The 21,376-nt window shown below is 49.1% G+C and overlaps 1 protein-coding gene across 2 annotated transcripts; it reads right to left on the bottom strand.

Annotated features, from left to right (window-relative positions):
• Positions 1-2,655: 2,655 nt before the first annotated feature.
• Positions 2,656-21,318, bottom strand: LOC121600587 (probable cation-transporting ATPase 13A3). Of its 2 annotated transcripts, XM_041929301.1 has the most exons (5): positions 20,282-21,318; positions 19,908-20,176; positions 16,570-17,862; positions 16,137-16,452; positions 2,656-7,467 (listed from the first exon to the last, which is right to left on the bottom strand). In XM_041929301.1, exons 3-5 carry the CDS (start codon positions 16,820-16,822, stop codon positions 3,933-3,935), a joined length of 4,104 nt encoding a protein of 1,367 aa, XP_041785235.1. In that variant the 5' UTR covers positions 16,823-17,862; positions 19,908-20,176; positions 20,282-21,318; the 3' UTR covers positions 2,656-3,932. The 2 variants fall into 2 exon arrangements, with proteins under 2 accessions (XP_041785235.1, XP_041785234.1); XM_041929300.1 differs by having other exon boundaries at positions 16,137-17,862.
• Between the last annotated feature and the right edge of the window lie 58 nt (positions 21,319-21,376).

Below are 21,376 nucleotides of genomic sequence, written 5' to 3'. Positions count from 1 at the left end.
TCTTCCTGGGCTGGCTGTCGTATATCGGCTACGCCGGATCGTCGTCCGTCGCCGTTGTTTCACTATCACAACCCTGCTTGGGTTGCTGTGGGGTCTATTCACGCCTCTACGGGCTTGTTACTACTTCGGGTTTTTATTTCCCGATTTATTTGACTACTTGCCGAACCGTTGGTTGATGCGTCCTCTCTGGAGCCACCATTTGTCGCGCACACGAAAGTGTCTTTCGGAGCAGCAGCTTAAGACAGGCACAGTACACGCCGACTTAAGCACAATAATAACGCACCAACTGGTTCTTGGCAAATAATCGATTCATTAGTTTATTCAATTGATTTTATACTCTAAAAATGCTGACCGTCGTCGATCAGCATATTTTTCTTAGTCTATTCTTCTTAGCCTATTTTCCATTTAATCGTTAAACCAGCGCGCATCGCTGGCGCGTTGCATAACGTAGCTAGTCAGCATTTATTGACCTAGCAACGCTTTGTTTTTTAAGCCTAAATTGTCGTCAGCGACAACTATATTACTTAAATAATAAAAAAAAAAACAACACTCGGAACATTTTCGTTTACACATTGTATAGAATCAATTTATTTCATTAAATTTAAAATCCCGGGCTACATATGGTTTTGCTGTTTCACCTATATACATGACAAACGTTACTCACACGCACCAAATAACCAAATCTGTGCACTTCTTTTTGTGTCACCCCGGACAGACACGGGGAGACGGACCGTCGTCCTCCTTCCCGTCGGCATTTTCTAGCACCGTTTGCAAACGAAGTACTTTTTTCTGTCTCTGTCTTAACTAAAGGATTCCCGTGCGGCTCGCGGCACGTACATGTCATACATGTGCGCCACAAGGCAAGCAGCAGCAGCATTTCTGCCCGACGAAGATAACCGCCCAAAATGCATTTTTACAACGAACAAAATGCGTATCTCGTGTTATTGTACAATCGTGAATTGATTTTGAATCAATTTTACGTTTCTGTCTTTCGTGCCAAAAACCCTCCACTGTTAGTGTGCCTGCGTCTGGGTTGTTTGGTTTGTTTCCCGGGTTGCAAATAATCCCTCCTCGGAGTGTGGTCTACGACGATCTTCCTTAAAAACGGCGTCTATGGGCGTGTGTGTGTGTGAGTTGTATATATTGTTGTCAATTTAATTTAACTAGCACGCGTCTCAATACATGAGCGTGTGGCGACGCAAATTTAACTGTATATAATTTACGAGCTTTTTGTTTAAACACATTTCGAAAACTAAAAGTCTGACTCTCGCGTCTTCCTGCCCGCCCACCGGTTTCATCACACTGGTGCGCCGGCGGTGGGTGGTGCGTTTTAAGTAAAGAAATACGTTAGGAAAAGAAGCGCTCCCGCTAAACAGGCTCAGCTTCAAACGCTTTGTTAAATATATAGAAGTGGCAATGTAGCTGCTTGGCTAAACCTTTCGCCTTCCTTTCCTTGCCCGATTTCGTTCCTCTCTCTCTCTACATCCGAACGCCGAATCTTGAAAGTGCACAATATTATGTTTCTATGTTTTTTTTTTCATCTCAACCCAACTCACTAACGGTTTAGCACCACTGACGTGTAAGTAATTGTCTGCTGTAACTGGGTGTTATTTTTGTTGTTGACATTTTTGCTTACAATATATAAGTAGAATTTCTGCTCGCACTTTCTCCTCTCATCCATTCGTGTGTCTGCACTAAAACTGGCTGAGCGTGGAGTACGGACCTAAAACCTTCCTGTACCTTAAATTTCATTTGGTATATTTTGCTTGCCGTGCGATCTTTTAGATCACATTTTCAGTAGCATGCGCCGGGGGGCATCATCATCATCGCCTAATTTCCATCGTTCCGCACATTCATTGCACCTGTGAGAATAGTGTGAGGGATTTGGATTTGGTTAACGATAACGGGGTTTTTTTTGGTGCGCGCCCTAGTAAACCGACAGGCAAGTGCCTGGTTACAGTGCTACAGTGGTTGGTGGTAAGTAAGTATGAGTAAGATAGATCGTTTTAGAGCATGTTAAGCGTAAATCTAACGAATAAGAAGGAGTTTTTCATTCTTCAATAAACTACGTACTAACGCGATGGTGTGCGCGACACGCGAATGCGGCGCCTTTCACAACTTGACAAACGTTTGTTTCAACTCAAGTGCACTAGAAGTACGAAAAAGACCGCGTAGCACCGCAGGCAACGAGGATCGCGGCTTATTTATATATCTTCCTATACTCCTAGCTATCAGAGCGTGTGTGTGTGTGTGAGAGTGTTTGGTGTAGTGCCCGCTTAGTGCTCTTTGGAGCGCACCTATTATCTCGATCCGACTCCGACTATTGTTAGTACGATTCCGACTGTGAAAAAATGGGAACCTTGAGTTCCACCGTCGTTCGGAGTCGTCCGTAGTCGTCTGGAGTCGTCCGGGGTCGTCTGAAGTCGACTGAAGTCGTCTGGAGTCACCCGGAGTTGGAGTCGTCCAGAGTCACCCAGATTTGGAGTCATTCGGAGTCGGCAGGAGTCGGAGTTATCTGAAGTCGTCCGGAATCGGCCGAAGTGGGCCTTCGACACAAAGGCTAATACAAAGTACACACGACGCCGGGCGACTCCGAACGACGCTGGATGACTCCGAACGACTCCGAACAACTCCGGAAGACTCCAGACGACTGCGGATGACTCCGACTCCTGATGACTTCGGACGACTCCGGAGGACTCCGGGTGACTCCGAACGACACTGGATGACTCCGGATACTGCTCAGGCAGACCTATCTTCCTGAGTCGGTTCCAAAAAAAGCGGAGTCGGAGTGGAGTCGACTCCGGATTTTTGCCAATTTTACCCAACACTAGGTTTGGTGTGCTCGTGCTACCTGGGCCCTCTAGTAGTAAGAAGCGTATGGCCGTCTACTTTTGTGAACTTTTCTTAACAACCTGTGCTTACATGTTTCCTGCTATCTAATTTGCTATGCTTATCGCAACGACCCCACAAACCAGAACTCCTCCCTTTTTCCACGAAAACCAAAGGACAGAACACGGACTAATGACTAATCGTTCGTCCTAAGACACACCAACAGCTCGCTACCTATGCCCTTCGTCGTGTTTGGTGTGATTGTTGGTAATTTTGTCAAAAAAAAAACGCCACTCGCCACTTTCCGTTGCATTAAAGGCTGCTCTCTCCTCCATCCTAAATAGCCGATTCGTCGGCGCTCGACTTCGTCACATGTCCAAATACTCGAGTGAGGTGCAGAAAGAGGCAATGCTGATATATTGATCAATACCGCGGGTGTGTGAGTGTGTTTTTGCTTGTATAAATATATCTACATTTTCATTACGTACAGCACCAGCACCTCCTTCGTCCGCACAAAAAGTACCTCTAATATGAGGGGGAGCTTTGGGAGAATAACCCCCCTGTCCTGTTGGCTCCTTCACCAAAAACCAATACATATATACCATCCGCTTTAGACAGATCGCCCTGTTTAAGACACCCCGGAGGACACCAAGGACGCCACATGATGGTGTGTGTGTGTGTGTCTGCGATGGGGAATCCTGGATTATTGTCTTTCAATCGTAACACGCCCGATTTTTTTTTAGGGTTGTCGGGCCTCTTCCCATAATGACCCTGTGTGGTTTCACTCTCCGTGGCGTGTGTAAGAAAGCCATACATATCACATACACAGTAGTATCAACAATTTCGGAGCTCCTTTCCTGACGCGCGCGTCCCGGGGTCAATTAAAAATACGAGCACAGCACACACACAAACACACACCGTGGGAGGGAACGGTTCAGGGAGTGCTACCGAACCTTGGCCTCTCTGTTGTAGTAGCCTGCGTCCTTCCAGTGGCACACGGCGGCAACCGCCACGCCCAGCAACATCCATGCGAGCCGTTGCGCACACAGGTTGCGCGGCAGCATCGCCAACTTTACGCCCTTACCAGCAGCAGGAAGGTGGCGTCAGTAATCGTACTTCTCGCTCGACCATCCGAACACGGTTTTAAAGTCGCTCGGCGAATGGATGTCGCGCTGAAAGTTGTGCTGTATCTGTAAGTACTTGCGGCGCGATTTCGCCACATTGTGCCACCGGTAGCGCAGCCGCTTGAACGCGATCTCGTCCACGATGACCGTTTCGATGAACATCGAGAGCAGGAAGTTGATCAGCCCGTACGCGACCAGGTACAGCCGGAAGCGGAACTCCCCGTCCGGTGGCATGACCAGCTCGAACTGCTCCGCTATCCAGGCGGGCGGGTACACGGTCAGCACGATCGCGATCGCCACGTTCACCAGGATGCTGATGATGAAGCCGTAGTTGGAGAAGATGGACTTCCGGTACGGGGCACCCTTGGAGAAGACGATCGCCAGTATGAGGTACTGGTAGCAGGAGATCGCAAAGATGGTATAGTTCTCGAAGCAGCCGTGATCGTTCAGCTCCCGGTCGGAGGTGTAGTTGAACGGTTCGAACCACGGCTGCGCCTGCACGTGGTACCAGCCGGCCAGCTGCATGCCGATCGCGACCATCATGTGCAGGGCGAGCGAAAGCAGCGGTGCGAGCGATATGAGCGAGTTGGAAGGTGTTTGCTTCACCAGCGGCCCATCGTACGAGGAAGTTTTGCCGAAGAAGAACGCCACGATCGAGATGATGAACAGATCGATGTACAGGTACTGCCAGTCGGTCAGGTTCGAGTCGATCGAGTACAGGATGACGACGGACGCGAACTGTACGAGCGAGTACGCAGCCATAAACTTAAATATACCAAACGACGTCACCAGTGCCGCCCGGCCCTCCTTGATCACGTTCGGTACGCAGGCGATGGTCGGGTTTTTGGACGTGAACGGTGACGCGACGGATGATTCCGCCTCCGAGAGCGAGATGCCGGTGTGGGCCGCCTTCAGGGCGCCACAATCGTTCGCTCCATCGCCGCACATGGCCACGTAGTAGCCGAGCTGCTGCAGCCCGGTAATGAGATGCTGCTTCTGGTCCGGCGACATGCGCGCAAACACCGTCCCGTACGTGGTGATCGTGCTGACCAGCTCCGGGAAGTGCTCGTTAATGATTGCCCACGTTTTGCCGGTCAGCGCGAAGCGGAAGGAGGAGCCACCGCCGGGCCCGAGCTTGCCGGGCACACCGTTCGCCACCATCTTGATGCTGCCGATGTCGGTCGCCAGCGAGTGGCAGTCGTGGTCGCTGGCCGGTTCGATTACGATCCGGTGCTCCTTGTCGCTCAGCTGCGTCGTGATGGTGCACGTGTCGATCGAGCTGCTGATGCTGTTCGATTCCGTCATCGGAACGTAGTTGCCGTTTTCCTTCACCCGCAGCGGACCGTCCGGTTTACCGCCGACGCTCCCGTCCACCTGATTGTCGTTCATGATGTCGGACTGCGTGAGCTGCGGCTGGCCCGTGATGTCGTACGACAGGAAGTACCGGTCCGGGTTCGCTTTGTCGGCGTGCGCCGTCACCGTGACCAGATTCTGGCCGGCCAGTATCATGCCACAGTCGTGCGCAACACTTGCCGCCGTCAGCAGATTGTCCCCGGTCACCATGACCGAGCGTATGTTGGCCGCATTCAAACTTTCGATCACCTCCTCCGTGTCCGTCTTGAGCCGGTTCTCCAGGATGACAAAGCCCAAAAACTCCAGCTCACACTCCACCTTCTCGCGCGCAATCTTCTGCACCTTCGGGTAGTTGAGCTTCTTGTCCAGCTGCTTGTACGCGATCGCAATGATCCGATAGCCCTGGTGCGCGTAAAACCCGAGCTTCGACTGGAAATCCTCCGGTATGCTTTCCGGCCGGCACAGCGAGCTAATCATCTCCGGCGAACCCTTCACGTACACGTTGAAATGGTTGTCCGACACCTTGCGCGTCACCACCGACATGCGCTGCAGCGCACTGGTAAAGGAAAACTCGCGCACAATGCCAATGTCGTTCGAGTTGTCGTACGCCACGTCCAGCTCGAGGTTCAGCTCGTCGCGCGAGTCCCCCCGCGGCGGCTTCACGATCGTCGGGAACAGCATGTCGTACTTCGTCTCGTCGGACACGTTCGCCTCCTCCAGTATCCACCCCGTCGACTCGAAGATCTTCAAATCCAGCGGATCGCCCCGCATCTCCCCATTCACGAACGTGATCGAGTGGCACGTGACCATGCCGAACAGCAGATGGTCGCTCATCGGCAGCCGGCCCACATCCTTCAGCGGTATCTGGAAGCTGTTGGTCGAGTCCTTCGGCAGCACGCCCCACATGTCGAGCCCGTCCTCCGTCAGCGTGCCGGTTTTGTCGAAGCAAACGCAATCGATGCTGCCCGACACGTTGATGGCGCGCGGCGAGATGCAGTAAATGTTGCTGCGCTTCAGCCGCTTCTGCGCGTACATGCGCCCGACCGTCATGGCGGCGGGCAGGGCCGGCGGGACCGCGATCGTGATCAGATCCAGCGACTCCACGATGATCTTCACCGCGCCGATGCTGCGGCTAATCTTCGTGTACAGCGTGTACACGAAGCCGCAGAACGCGACGATCCCGAGCACGGTGATGAACTTGTACGAGTCCTTCTCGAACTTGTAGTCGACCGGCGGCGGGTACAGGATCGACCGGACCAGCCCCCCCTTCGCCGTAATGTTGCCCGTGTTCAGCACCTTCACCAGCACCTTCTCGCTGCCGATGTAGCGCGTCTGGATGACGCGCGTGCCGCAGAACAGTGTGTGGCGCGCGTGCTCCTTCCGGTTGTAGATGAGGTCGCGGCGCAGCGGCAGCGGCGTCTTCGTCACCGGCACGCTCTCCCCCGTCAGCATCGACTCGTCGAGGATGCAGTTGCCGGACAGGAGGACCGCATCGCACTGCATCGTGCAGCCGGTGGCCGGTATTTCCAGCACGTCGCCCGGCACCAGGAAGCGCGTCTCGATCGACTCCGACAGCATCGTGTCGCGCACGACCATCGCCGTGTCGGTGCTGCGCACCGTCGAGTAGAGGGCGCGCTGGTTGCGCTGCGTCTGTATGATCGACACGGTAATGCCGAACGCGCTCATCAGTATGATCACTACCGCGTAGTAGTAGTACTCGTAGAAAAACCACAGCACCACCGAGAAGATCTGAAACACGTAGAACGGGTTGAGCACCTCGAGAAACAGCAGCGTGAGCACACTGCGCAGCGGTATGAAGATCTCATTGCTGCCGTAGATCAACCGCCGGATGCTCTGCTCGTACACGGACAGGCCCTTGGTGTGGTGGATCAGCACGCTCGGCACCTCCACGTCCAGGCCCTGCAGCTTCACGAACTTTTTCGCCTGATCGCACCAGATGTAGCGCAGCTTCTTGCAGCTGAAGTAGCGCATCGTGCTCGCGTGCTCGAACCGGCCGCCGGTGCGATGGTACGCCACCTGGAACGGGTCCAGCGTGCGCAGGAACGCGCCGTAATCGGGGATCCCATTCTGGGTCAGCTCTTTGATGACGTTCCGGGCGTTGGTTGAGCTAGGCTTTTTCTTCTCACTGTCCACGATTTCCCTAAAATTGAGGAAAGGAGATAAGCATTAGAATACATTCACCATACAAGAGTACGAAAAAAAAAAAAAAATAACGCCCTTCTCCATCTACAAATAATCCCTTTTAAATCAATGCTCATATCTTTTTTTTCTTTCTGCACTGCTTTTAATTGCTTTGGTCCCATTTAAAAGACTCAATCTGGACGGTCCCCCTTGTCTCTCTCTCTCTTTCCCTGAGGGCGCACACAATGGCGTACTATCAATCAGCGTGGTTTAAGCATACACAGGCGGGCATCGGAATTTCAACCCTCATCCATTTCTATCGCATTCTCGGTCGCGCGGGTGGCCACATCAGCTGGCCCTGACCGGCACGCCAGATCGTACGAACAAATAAACTCTAATTAAGAGTGGAACACTCTTGGCGGGAAAGGACGACGATGCCCGCGTTCAATTTCGCTGCCGGAAAGCAATCGAAGAGGCCCGCCGCGTTTGGGGGGTGGTGACGCCAAACATATACGAGCCAAACCCAACCCACACGAAGCTTGGGATAATGAACTGGGAAGATACAAATGGCAGTGAAGCAAAAGGAAAGGGGGACGAAATCAATATAAACTTTTAACTTTTTGCATCCCCCACATTCCTTTACTGCGGACTTCTTTAGCTCGGCGAGTTCGGTTTGCTGTTCGGTGTGTTCGGTCAACCATGGCACAAAGGAAGTGTTCCTTCTTTTTTTGTATCCCAATATCTCATGCCAATATCCCATACTACTTCTGGGATTATATTAAACAAAAAACCGCCGACTAATCCTTTTGATTTTGGGTCAACCGAAAAAAGAAAGCACACAAAGGGTATCATCCCTTACAGCTGTTTTCAGGATGAGATTTATAGTTTGCGGCTTTTATCGCATCGATACTTCCTGAAATAAATTGACTACAATCTGTTTTACATAATTTTGCTGTAATCATGCTGTCAAAGAACCGTTTCTCCTTTTTGATTAATTTATCACAGTTGATTGCTCTCTCTCCCTCTAACGCTCTTCCTCTCTCTATTATCGTAAGCGTGTGGTACAGTATCGTCCGTATCGAAGTTCCCGAAAGCCCCAATTTGTCCCAGCTTAATTAAAACGCTCATGCAAACCGTGCCATGCATTACTTCTTTAAGGGGTGATTTGAAGCGTGACGCGAAATCATGATTTGTTTACACAATATACGGGCTCAAGCTCAATTGTTTCATTATGCCGCAGCAGTGAAACCTTCCGCAAAGATTACGACTGTTGCGAGAAGCGGGGCTGCGGGAGATGATGGTGGAAAGGTGGCAAAAAGTTTTCCCATTGCGTTAACCGCTGCGAATGGCACAAGTACAAGCATCATCATAATTGACAATTCAAGACTCACAACAACAAACAACAAAATGATTATGCATGTTTTTGAAACAATTTTGCGTAACACGTGTTTGCTGTTTGATGATGATAATGGTTCGTTACAAATTATACAATTTCAAGGAGTAGGAGGAAGATCTGACTTCTTTTGTTTGGAGGAAATAAAGGACAGAGGGAGCTGTTAAAAACATCGGTGATAAAATGCCCTTTTTTACAAGGAGAAGCTGCTGCTGACTCTGATTATTTGTTCCTTTAATTTGAGCTAATTTTATCACGACGGTCTCTACGACTTAAACAATTGTTATTATACCTAGTTAGAGAAGAAATCTTTAGAAGAAGACCCCCCCCCCCATCTTACTTTTTCTTTGATAAACCCCGCTTTCCTCGAGTTATTTTTTATTTACCACACACCTTACTCCAATAGTCCCCCCCCCCCCCGCAGAGCATTTAGATTTGAACTCACAACGCATGCCGTACAAGACAAACAGCTTTACCACGGTACCACCAAGCTGCTTCGATCAAGCGACGCTAACAATCGTATTGTATTGAAGTTTATTGAACAATGTTGAGTTACGGGATCTATGACAAAGCGAGTGTTGAGTTTAAACTGTGCTTTTGTAGTCATTTCAGCCTTTATTAGCTTTATCTTTAAATTGTCACGAAAATAATAAGCTAAAATGGAGAAAATTGAGAAAAAATTAAACAAAACATGTTTCCTACGGCCTACTTTAAACCCCGTGATTTGTAGGGATAGGATTGAAAACAACGGCACGTCCTCACTTTCATTGGTTGAGCTAATCGCTCTCTAATAGGTTTAGTTCGTGCGCATTAGGCGTCGGATTCGTCGGCCTGCATCCTAAAAACGCGCCGCTTATCGCGTTCAACGTGCACTTTACATTGTTTTGGAATGCTACCGAGCCGAAGGCTACAGATGTACCGTTTTGCCTTGCACACATTACACACCTGCTATATGCCCCTGGAACCTAAGGTGCCGCCGCACACGCCTTTGCTACTACGCTCTATTGATATTGATGATCTTCGACAACGCGGCGGCACGTGTTACTCACGGCTCGGTAATCTTCTACACTTCCCCATCCTGCGTCCACCTCGAGCATCATGCTCGGCTATTCCTCTATCAGTCATTGTTCGATTATTTCATTCGCTACCGACCGATCGTGGTGGAGTTGGAGCATTCAGTAGGCTTTCTGTCGATTGAAAAGCATACAGTACAAAGGTAACCCCCGATGCCATTGTGCAAATGGCGTGGGGGAGTGTGACACAGTAATGCGCTATGCTAGGTGTCTAGGGCAACATGCTGGGGTTGGGCGTCATCTGCTTAGGTGTTTCGCGGCACACACTTAGCGGGCCTACTATGTGCGGGTGCTGCCTTTGTCCCAGCGCGTTCCTTTCCCTTACACGCTTAAACTTGCCGCCAAACGCAAAGGGAACAATCGTAACGTAAAGGCGATGATGAAGGCGTTTGCCCCACGGCGATGTTATTTTCGCGTAGAGATTGCCACGGCACGATAAGGGAAAAAGAGCCAGCCGACTTTATGGGCGATGACGATTACGGGTTAAACAAATTGCTCCGCTTTATTGACTAGATTAATTCAAAAACTGACCCACGGCATTGGGGCGCAATCGATCGATTTTTGAACGTATCACAGATGGTACAATAAACTTTAATTAGGTTTCTGAAACTAAGTCCACGTTTCCTATCTTTCCTACATCTCTCCAACTTTTACGTGAACTTTTTTCGGTCCTCTGTATCTAAACACAATTCTAACTTTGATTTCATTGTACCACTGAAGCATCACATCACACACCCACTGCCAAGCACGCGGCACAGGGCTAGAACGTTGGCAGAACTCAGTTTATCAACTTTTACCCCATTTCCTCAGCGTGCAATTGCATTTCCGGCCATTTAATTTGCCGGCCCTATCGCACAGAGTGTGACGGCTGTCACACACTCATGGGCGGACCCCGGGAGTGGTTGCTGCTCCTTCTGGTGCTGGTGCTGCTCGTTATCGTGTGCCAAGAAATTGAAGAAAAAGGTGAATAATGGCACCTGATGATAACTTAGGTGGCCTCAACAGTATTTGCTCCGTCTGTTAGATAAAAGCCCCACACTAAGGGGGTTTTACTATGTTTTACAGTACTTCAATGAAGGTCAGGGTTGAGCCATCAATTGCTATCGTACATTAGAATGCAAATTTGCACTGCCAAATTGGACTTTATACGGGACAGAATTAAGTTTCAAGTACCATCATCAGTGTGAGATAATCCACTTGTTTTCAACATGCGATAACACCGCAATTGCTGGTTGTGGTAAGTAGAACCAGCTGTGTTGCATTCGATTCCATCAATGGATTAATTCTGCCTGAGAACGACATTCATTGATAATCAACGCCGGGATCGTAATCTTCTTAGAGACACTAAAGAGCTGTCTACAATACATACCAACCCGAGCATTCTTTATTGCACTGTATTTCCGTTGTGTAGAATTATCTTGTCGCCCTCAGTTTCTTGTATGCACACGAATGATAACAAGCACCTGCAAGAAAAGGAGTGTGACGACAGTCATTGCCGTTGTCATTGTCCGGACACCGGTTTAGTCATAGTGCGGCGGTACGTACTTAGGGCCTAGAGGAGGAGCTCCACTACAACCCTACTCTACAAATACTCTTTTGTAATTTTAAGTGGAGCCCTTACACACCGGGAACACCCCAAAGCACACACACACTCACACACATACACACATCTCGTTAAGAAAGAAAGGTCTTAAAGTGTTGCAGTTTTTTTTTTTCGTTACTACTCACTGCACAAATAACAAGCAACTATTGAGTTGGGAACAGCACACAGATGATGTATCACCCTACTAGTCCACTATCAAGATATTCAATAGATGAGGTATATTGTGTCTTGGTTGGCACGGAGCCAGGAGGTGGAAGAGGTACAGGTGACGACAAATAGAGCGCCTGGAGCGGAAGGAGTGCCTTTTGCCGACGGGTTGTTCCACATAACGACATAGGTGACACAGTTTGAATTTACGAACTGTAACAGACATTCCAAGGTTTATATTGTACTCTTCCTTTCACTGCGATGGGAGGTTGTAAATCATTTCTAGTGAATCCGGCTGCATATTGTTCTAGATAAAAATAGAACATTATGAGAGGCTCGTTATTTGGGGTTAAATAGAATTACTGGATTGTCGGAACCATTAAAGATATGATCGTTCCAACTGCATTTCATTTGCCGTTTTTGCCCTCTAACTTATTCACGAACGTTCGAACGCGCAGAGCACGTTTACTGATCGCTACTACCTTGTCGCTTTAGTGCGTGTGGTCAAGCGCGTCATCAAACGTGCGTGTACGACGGGGGGTTGAAGTGTCTAGCAGAACCATGCCGCGCAAGCAAGCAACAGCATAATGACACAGAACCGCACCAGCACAAGACTACAGCACCAATACGGTTGGCCATCAAATCTGATTAGAGCCTTATCGCGCCACACACAAAGCAATCGAAATTGGCGATATAACACATCACCACCGCACACTCTGGACGCAGCAGGGTTGATGAGTATAGAGATTTTATTGTTTTTTCTCCGTCTCGCTTGCATAGAGGCGATAACTATTATTATCACATCACCGCACATAAACCCCACCACCGATAGTATTGGTTGGAATGGACCTGTGTGAGCGGAATGGACCGCTCAAACCTGCTCAATGTACCCGATGGGGGCTCGATGATTTCGATTTATTGCAACGCGGTTTCGTTTATGTACGAGCCGCTACGAGCGCACATAAAACTAAGCTACAGGTACACACCGTTTCTCCTTTTGGGAATGGCAACCAAAAAGGGGTCAACAGAGACGGTTGGTTGTGCGTCGTAGTAATGTATATTGTCAAAATGAGTTTGATTGATTGACAGGGCCACGGGAGAAGGGTAATAATCTCACCTAATTTTTTAAACGGGGTTGTGGTTGGGTGGCTTACAGGCAAATTTACAATTGTAATAGGTGTAATACATCTTGCCAACAGAGCAGATAAAACATGGTGGGCGTAGAATAGAGGAGTGCGCGAAGAAGAAACAGAAAAGAAGAAGACGAATTTGCGTTTTTATGTCTTGCTTTTCGTTTGAGATAAGATTACTTTGCTGGGGGAGGTGGTTTTGTTTGGCGTCAGGTTGGTAAGCGTAAAATCTAGAAGAATTAGCACCGGTAATTGATTGGTTTTGGAGGGTCAGGGATCGGCATACCACTGAACTTTTTAAAAACTCGGGTAATTTGACCCGGTTAATAATTTCGAGGATATATAATGACTTTAGGATGCACATACAAATAATCTGATTCAGAATCCATAGCGGAAATAAATCCTGAACTCATTCGTTCTTGGAACTAATCCTGAACTTATACAGGTTGTGGAATATATCGTTGTCCGGATGTTTGAAGTAATGCCAAAAGTTGAAATTGTTCTTTAAAAAACCCATAAAGATCTCAAGATTGATCCCGACCCAAAATCGGTCCTGGAACTGACCCTGAACCTATTCTGGTTCTGAAGCCTCTAAATATCCATTACCAGTACTGGAATTAATCCTGAACCCCTCCAGATACCGGAGAACGCATGTCATGATTTATTAAACCGCTTCCTGCAACTTACTTCTGAGCCCAAAACGGGTCTTAGAAATAGCTTCGAACTTATTCAAAATCAAAAATTCTATCAGTAGTATATCTTCCTCTCCCCCTCTTCAGGCAAGGAACGTAAAACTTCCCAAACTCCTGCACTTGTCAATACAGTTACATCTATCTATACTGCGAGATCTACACACACTACTGGTTGAACAAACCATTTGCACCATAGCAGCAGTTGTTTTTGAAAACAAGGAGGAATAGAATTAGTATAGTTGTACATTACTACAAACTCCAAGTATTGAAGAAACAACCCCGAATGATCCCGAACGGGAAACGATCCTCGTCGTGTCGCGTAGAGGGCCGACGCGTTTACCATTAAACCACTGTGACACAACTATACCCTGACGTTGTAACATCATTAAAAATATCGCACTAATAGCATGCCCTGGATGTTAAATGCAAAAAAAAGTGAAAGGAAACGACATTCGCAATTTCGTCACCTCACACCACGCTTGGAACGTTCGCTGGTGTTCTGGGGAGCTTTCTCAACCGATTGCCAAACATCATTTGCAAACGACCGTGTGTGTGTGTCAGTGTGTGTGTTTTTCCATAGTATTGTCTGTGTCTGTGTGCTTGTTGGCATTTTGCTTTGCGCTAAAGCTTCTGCCCTACCATCTCTGGGCAACTCCAACATGCGTCATGAACTGGTCTCTGGTACAACTCAACCATCCCGCGCTGTGAGCTCTCCCCCGTCGGCCACGCACCGGAAGTTTGATTTGCAAAGAATGTGCGAAAAAAAAAACGAACCAGCAACACAAAATCGAGACAAAATTTAATAACATTCCCAAAACGGGGAACGGATGACCAACACTTCCCGCATGATACGTAATAGTGTGGTGCGGCCCGGGGTAAGGGCTGAGAGGGTAGCAACAATTTTTCAATCTACTAACCGCCGGCTCTCTCTCTCTCTCTCTCTCTCTCTCTCTCTCTCTCTCTCTCTCTCTCTCTCTCTCGCACTAGGGTACCCGGTTAACTCCCGGTTCCATCGTACAATAAAGGTTAAGTGTTGTGCGTTTCGCCACATTTACGCAATCCTTTAATCCATCATTAGGCAAACGCCGACCGGATGACTGACGGCGGGGCGGCGGGCGCGGTGGTTCGATGGGACATCAAGTATTCTGCCAGGGGCTCGCTAGCAGCATCGGGACGAGACTGGAAAGCTAAAACTTGCTTCGTACAGTGCCCGAACGTGCAGGCGGAAAGCGAAACGAAGCCATCCTCGATCATTCATCTGTCCAATGATGGGGTTGTTGTTCCTTTTTTTTACGGTCCGGCATTCTTTTGGGGGAAGTTTCGGTTGAGTTGGGGGATTTTTTTTTCGCGCGCGCACGCTGTTAATCATTTTGGTATGCACGGGCTGTCATTGGTAGCTTTTAGCGTCGCTTGACTTGTCGATATCTCGGGTGGTTTGGTGTAGGGTCATGGGCAGTAATTAACCGGTTTTTGATGTTTCGTCATTCACCAGAAATGTGGCCGTATTTGTGTACGTTAGGGGGGTTGTAGTTTTATTTCATCAACAATGTTGCATGAAAATTAGCAACGTGGGACGTCAAACAAGAAGACGGGAGGACCATTATATTTCAAAGCATTAGAGAGGGCTGTCTTGTTGAACCTTGTATTGCCTGAACTGTTCAGTAAAACCAAAGAAAAAAAAAAGGAATGCATTCAGTGCGAAGCTATTTACACAAGTGTTCTCAAAAGATGTTCCCGTTCATTATGCGAAGAATGGTTGGTTTGAAGTCGATTTGTGGTCTGCCATCCTGCACAAGTATTCAGTACAGTTTAACACTTTGGAAGCGTCGTCTGTTGAACCTCGCAATTTTATCCTGTTTTTTTTTGCAATATTTTTTTACTGCTCCATCCGCTTCAAATACGTTGCAATAATGCAAGCACACCGCACATTAATTTTGTTCTATTTGATAATTATGAATTCACTGTAATGTACCTTTGCGGTGTATTTTTTTTTTTTTGCTCCCTAATTAGCACAACACGAGGCCATTTACTTTGATAACAGGAAAAGGAACACGAACACTGCGAGCACTGTTTTAACACAAACGATACGATCATTACACCGCCCTTAACAAAAATCCCCCTTAATCGACGATTCCATTGCGCACTGGCCTCTATAAAAAAGAAACCTTCACACAACCAGCTTCCATTACTTTCAGATAAATTGCAATAATTTTGTTGTTTTCAACACCACAAGGTATTTATAGCTCGCGGTCAATTCAGATGCGCACAGTTAGACGGAACAGCGGAAAACCTTCACCAACAACAACAGACACACCGACACAAACACGAACACAGCACACGCTAGAACGGAAAACGGGCAGCAGCAGAAACCGCGCTCAATGCCATATTTCAATGGTCAAACTTTCAAATAATAATGTGCTTTCCAAACCCCCACTTTCCGTGCGCTTTAAGCCCACTAACACTCCCGTGCCGCACACCACAACGAACACAAACACCTCTGATGCACTTTGTTTTCCCGCCAAACCGAATGGGAAGGTTCTTCCGGGCGCATCAATCGTATGATAACGATCGCACACCATATACTTAGCATACCAACAAAAAAAAACACGAAACAATAAACTAGCATAAAGCTCGCTGCGCCCACCCTTACCTCACTACATCGCCGCTCAGCGTAATGACGTCCTTCACGTAGTACAGGTCGTGCTTGCGCTGGTACGCCTCGTGTATCAGCACCTTCTCCGCCCGATCGAGCGAACACTCCCGGTGCGTAGCAAGCAGCAGCCAGTGCTGCCGCCAGTGCATCACCAGCCGCAGGATGCCGAACGTCAGCAGAAACCCAACGTAGCACAGGAACGTTTTGCGCAGGCAGCGCTCGTACCCGGTGATGAACATCTGGTCCTCCTCGCCATCGTTCAGGATGTCGTGCACGGACGCCTGAAGGCCGGGGGAGTCCTGCAACAGCTCCGCTAAAGTAGACACAGCGTCAGGGTGCGTTTTCTCTTGCTCAATGTCGTACCGGTGCGCCCGGTGATGCTGATGTTGGTGGTGGTTGTTGTGGTTCGATAGGAGTAGTAGGGACTTACGCGCTTTCTTGATCTGTACCGCCGCCGGATCGCCAAAATCTACCTCCTCCAGCTCGTCACCTTCGTGGCCGCCGGGGTGGGCTGCACGATCGGTTTCGTCCACAACCACAAAGTGGTCGGCGGCGGCAGCAGCAGCAGCAGGATCGCCGGTAAGCGCCGTGTCCAGCTGGGCGGCTGCCAACCCCGATCCTGCCACCGAGCCCGCCGACGAGTACCGATCGGCAGTGGCCGACCCTTCCGCCAGTGGCATCATGTATCACCCGACTTACGTACACGCAAACACACAGAGACGGCGCGCGTCAGGGAGGTTTCACCCGTGCGACACTCCGACGCGCGATCAGACTGACTGAGGCACGGTGCCGGAGCTCGGAGTAGCTCGCGCACGAGAATGCAACGAGCACGCCGCCGACGATGCCTTCAACGACTGCCGGCACGCAATCGGTGGCTGCCGCGGCACAGCGACGCGCTCTAGCACCAACGACCACCACCTTAACCGCGGTAATGATGCCACTGAAAGAGAGGGGGGTGGTGGGGGGGGGGGACGTTGGAGTGTGGGGTTGATTTTTTTGTGCGCTCGCGGGTGCGCTTGTGTTGGTGAGTGGCACCAGTTCACCCCTCCCGGGGCTTTTGATTGTAAGTGTGTGTTTGTGTGGCTTTGTTTGAAATGGAGTGGAAGGGTTTGAGCCCCTACCTTCCCCCTTTGCTTAGGTGCTTTTGCGTCTGCCCGGAGGCACTGCGGGGGGATGCCGCACTCTTGTTATGCGCTATATTGGTTGGCGGCGGTGGCAATGATCGCGCCGTTGCGCTGATAAGCGGCGGGCGGCGCACGAACGGTCGGTGGCGGATGCGAGCAGGTCGGCGGCGCTTATCAGCTGCGCGACACTCGGCTCGGCAAGCGGGCGACGACGACGATAGCGCGCGTATCTATGCTATCTCAGCACAAAGCGGTCAGTCTCCGGCACGGCAGTGCAGATCGCGCACATCGTCCCACGAGGCCACAACAGTTCCGTCGACACCGGCGATGCAGGCGGCGTCGAAAGAGGAGTTTTGCACGTTCGCTCTGCTGCTGCTGCTGCTGCTGCTGGTGCTGTTGCTGTAGTATGGCGGTACAAAAACGAGCACGTGTCCTTTGCGCGTAATTATGCGCGAATCGTCGTTTGTACCCTTTTAAGGAATCTTGCGCGCCGTTCGCTCTTACAGGTGTTGTGACTTGTTATAGGCAGGCGGACAAATACACCCGGTGTCTCGCGCATCCAACAAGCTTCGAACTACACGCCCGAATGACTGGTACACCTGTAAAAGAGACAGCAAGAGCGAGAGAGATAGAGAAGAAAATAAGTCGATTGAAAAGTGAATGAATGGTTGCGATCAGCGACAGCTGACTAGACAGGACAGCATTTGCCGCCCTAATCGCGCTCGTCTGCGCCACGTACGTAATGACCTACGCGATGCGATGATGCTTGTTTGTTTAAGCCTGTGATGATAATTTGCGGCCACAAGAACTGTGTACAGCCCGATTAGAGGTTGTTTGAACCGGCTGGACCGTTTGGGACACCGCAAACGATCTGCAACCAAAGCGACAGGGTTTGATGGGAAGTTATAAATCGGAGCTTTTGATTTAACGAGACCCCCGCTCAAGAGCTGTGAGTATCGTTTTAGAAGGGAGCGTCCATAAAATACGTAACGAAATGTTTTCAATCGTTTGGCACTGCATCTTGATATAAAATTTTAATATTTTTGTGATTTGGTTACCATATCGTCCCAAATTATACATTAAAGCAACTTCTAGAAGTACATATTGAACTTTGTTTTGTTTATTTATTTGTTTTATTTATTTTAATTTATTTAAGAGAAGATTTAGAGAACAACCAACAAAGATGAATTGTAAAATTATTACTCATTATTTTTGAAATATTAAAAAAAAAGTTGTTAGCGATAAGGACAATCTGTTTTTTTCTTTTTTCGATTGCATTCAGCAAGATTATGTACAATCATAACACAACAGATGTTTTTCGTACATATTAAATTGTAGCAAAAACAATTAATCTAAGCTTTTTTTACCTTGCAAATGAAGCTTTGCCAATGGTGATAAAGCGAAAAGAATTGAGACAAAAAAATGTAGAACGAAAATGAGAATGAATTGTCAACAGATAGTAGACGACACAGATCGCCCTCCAATTGACTGCAAATTGATCAAAGTCATCGACGCGGATCAGAGAACGTGAATCATGCAGTGCGCATGGAGCGTTGCCAAATGATGATTGTGTTTTTGTGTGGTGGCGCACTCTTGTTGAGCAAAGTGAACCGTGCTTTTCATCAGATTTTCATCCGGTACACGGTTGTTACAGCAGACGATGGAAGACACGTTTCTGCCGCTGCTACCTGTCATCGATGCAGGCGATCAATTAGGATCTTCGGAAAGCGACAGCACACAGAGGAAGATGGCCATTGTGTGTTATGCAACGCACCCCGACACGATGACATGTGATTTTAAACCACCGCCGAAACTTCCACCGTTTAATTGACATGAGGTGGAGATAAAAATTGACTTTTAATTGAATTATTGATTTCGCTATCGAGGAAGTGTGTGCGGCCGCAAACCCTGATAAGCAATTCTTTTGCGCGGGCAGTTTTTTTTGCCTCGCTGCCGTCTTGGCCCCAGACACTAACTAAAAACGTTCTAGAAAGACACTAAAACAGCTGTGTTTTAGGATGGGGTTGTATTTAAAAAAACGGATCGGGTGAGAGTAATTTTATCACCACCGTGTACCGAACGATAAGCCGTTCCACACAGTGGCTGGCTCGGATACAGCGGTTCCGGATAGCGTACGGAAGAGGCCACGGCTTGGTGGTGGTAAGCGGTGCGAAGAAACGAACAATGTGAATGTGTCACACACATTAAAAAAATAAATAAAATACCGGCGATTGCGCAAGGGAATGCCCGGTCCGCGCGATAAGCAGAAATCGACCCCTCGTCGTCGTCGCCGTCGTATGGCGGGAGTGGGGGGGGGGGGGGGGGTATGATGACGCAGAACGCAATTTATGGAAATTGACCTCATCATCAAATTCCTGCCTGCTTCCAGGACATTCGGTTATAAAGTGACCAAAACGAAATAAAAAAGAAAGAAAGAGAAACAATCGTCCAACTCCCTCTGGACGATTATTGTTCAAACAAAGCCGCCCACGAGCCGTGTGATGGGAGCACCCCAATAATAATAATAATAATAAAAATCAATGCCTTTTTTGGATGACGAAACTTGCGCTTGGCTGACCCTAAAACGGAAAAACGAAAAAACAGGGCTTCAAAACACCATTCCGCTACTCCGGCAAATACGCACCTGTCGGAAAGTTGCAGGGCTTCCAACGCTTACACCGAAAACGGCCTGCCAAGGCTCGGCTGGTCAAACGGACGCTGAAACGTTACGGAGCGGGCGACGGGACACTTCCTGCTTTTTCTCCGCCGATCGATGAAAAACGTGTGCTCACGCGCCGCGTCCTCCTTTTCCTGCGGTAGCTGATGGTTGTGTGTGAGTGGGTGCGTGTTTTGATATGAGAGGGAAGCGACGCAATGTCCTTCCCCGGAGGAGAGCCCTGGGACAGGAGTGTACTGGAGTGTGGAAAAGGAATAAATCGGTTCGATGAGTTTGGTGTGTTTGGCCTGCTGGGAGCGGTTCACGTGGCTCCAATGGGGTTGCTTTTTAGAGACACGTACCCACGATATGGCGCGTTTGTGTGTGTGTGTGTTTGCTCCTGCTTTTACTTTACGGCAAACAGGATGCAGGAAGTGTAGCGCCTGAGAACGTCGTGGTGCGTCGTCGTTGTTGTTGAGCTTTGAGGAATTTCTGCCGCTTGTATCAACTCTTGTCAGTCACACAAAAACCGTACGGGAAGGCAGGTATTTTGTATGACGCCAAGGGACTGCGGCATGCAGTATGTTCGTTTTCTGTGACACGTCGCAAGTAAAGATGCCTAGATGGTTTCGGTTGTCCGCTACATCGTCCGCTCAGGTACGGCCGGGCTCATGCAAACGACCTTCTGGCCAGCACCCCCTCGTTTTGCCGTTCGGTGGCGTTGCCTTCTTCACCGTCTGCTCCGGGGCCTGCTGCTGTGGGCTAGAAACGATCCGTCACCAACGCAACCGGACATTGCACACACCGGATGCACACGAAAGCGCCGGAACCGGTGATGTTCCCGGACCGGTGGGGCCTGTGAAATCGGGTAGCAAACGAATTCCGTCCGACCGGACCACCTTTCACCGTGCCGCGCGGGACGTGTCACAGCGTGCCACGAACTTAGTCACACTTGGGAAACACGCTAGCACTTTGCAAAATACACACACTCACACACAAACACATGCACGCACAGACGAGCGCACAGACAGTAGTAGACACAGACACACACAATCGCGCGCGCTCGCGCACCGTACTTCCGGCACTATCTGTGACGTGAATTTCGCACTGTTTCCTTTCGTTGGTACACGGTGAGGGGCTGATGGTTGCCTTCACCCGGATGGGATTTGGTCAAAACCAGCCAGGTCAGGCAAAATGGGTCACAGCAGCCACACGTGAAACACACGACACACGACCGAAGTTGCGATGGACACCAGCCGAGGAGGTTCCCCTTTCTGGGAGGCCTTGCACGGAAAGATGCTGCAAAAAGGTGACGGACTTTTTTCACACAGCGACACACTCACACACACGCGCGCGCACGCACAGCCTGCTCTTCCTGCCCGAAAAAGTCCATATATATTCGTGCAGTTTTTTTTTATTTTATTTTCGCCGAGACGAGCGTACAAACTCGCGAACGT

Source organism: Anopheles merus, chromosome 3L, assembly GCF_017562075.2.
Source record: "Anopheles merus strain MAF chromosome 3L, AmerM5.1, whole genome shotgun sequence".
NCBI classification, from domain to species: Eukaryota; Metazoa; Arthropoda; class Insecta; order Diptera; family Culicidae; genus Anopheles; species Anopheles merus.
Note: the sequence above shows the minus strand (reverse complement) of the source record. Positions and strands in the feature narration are given on the sequence as shown.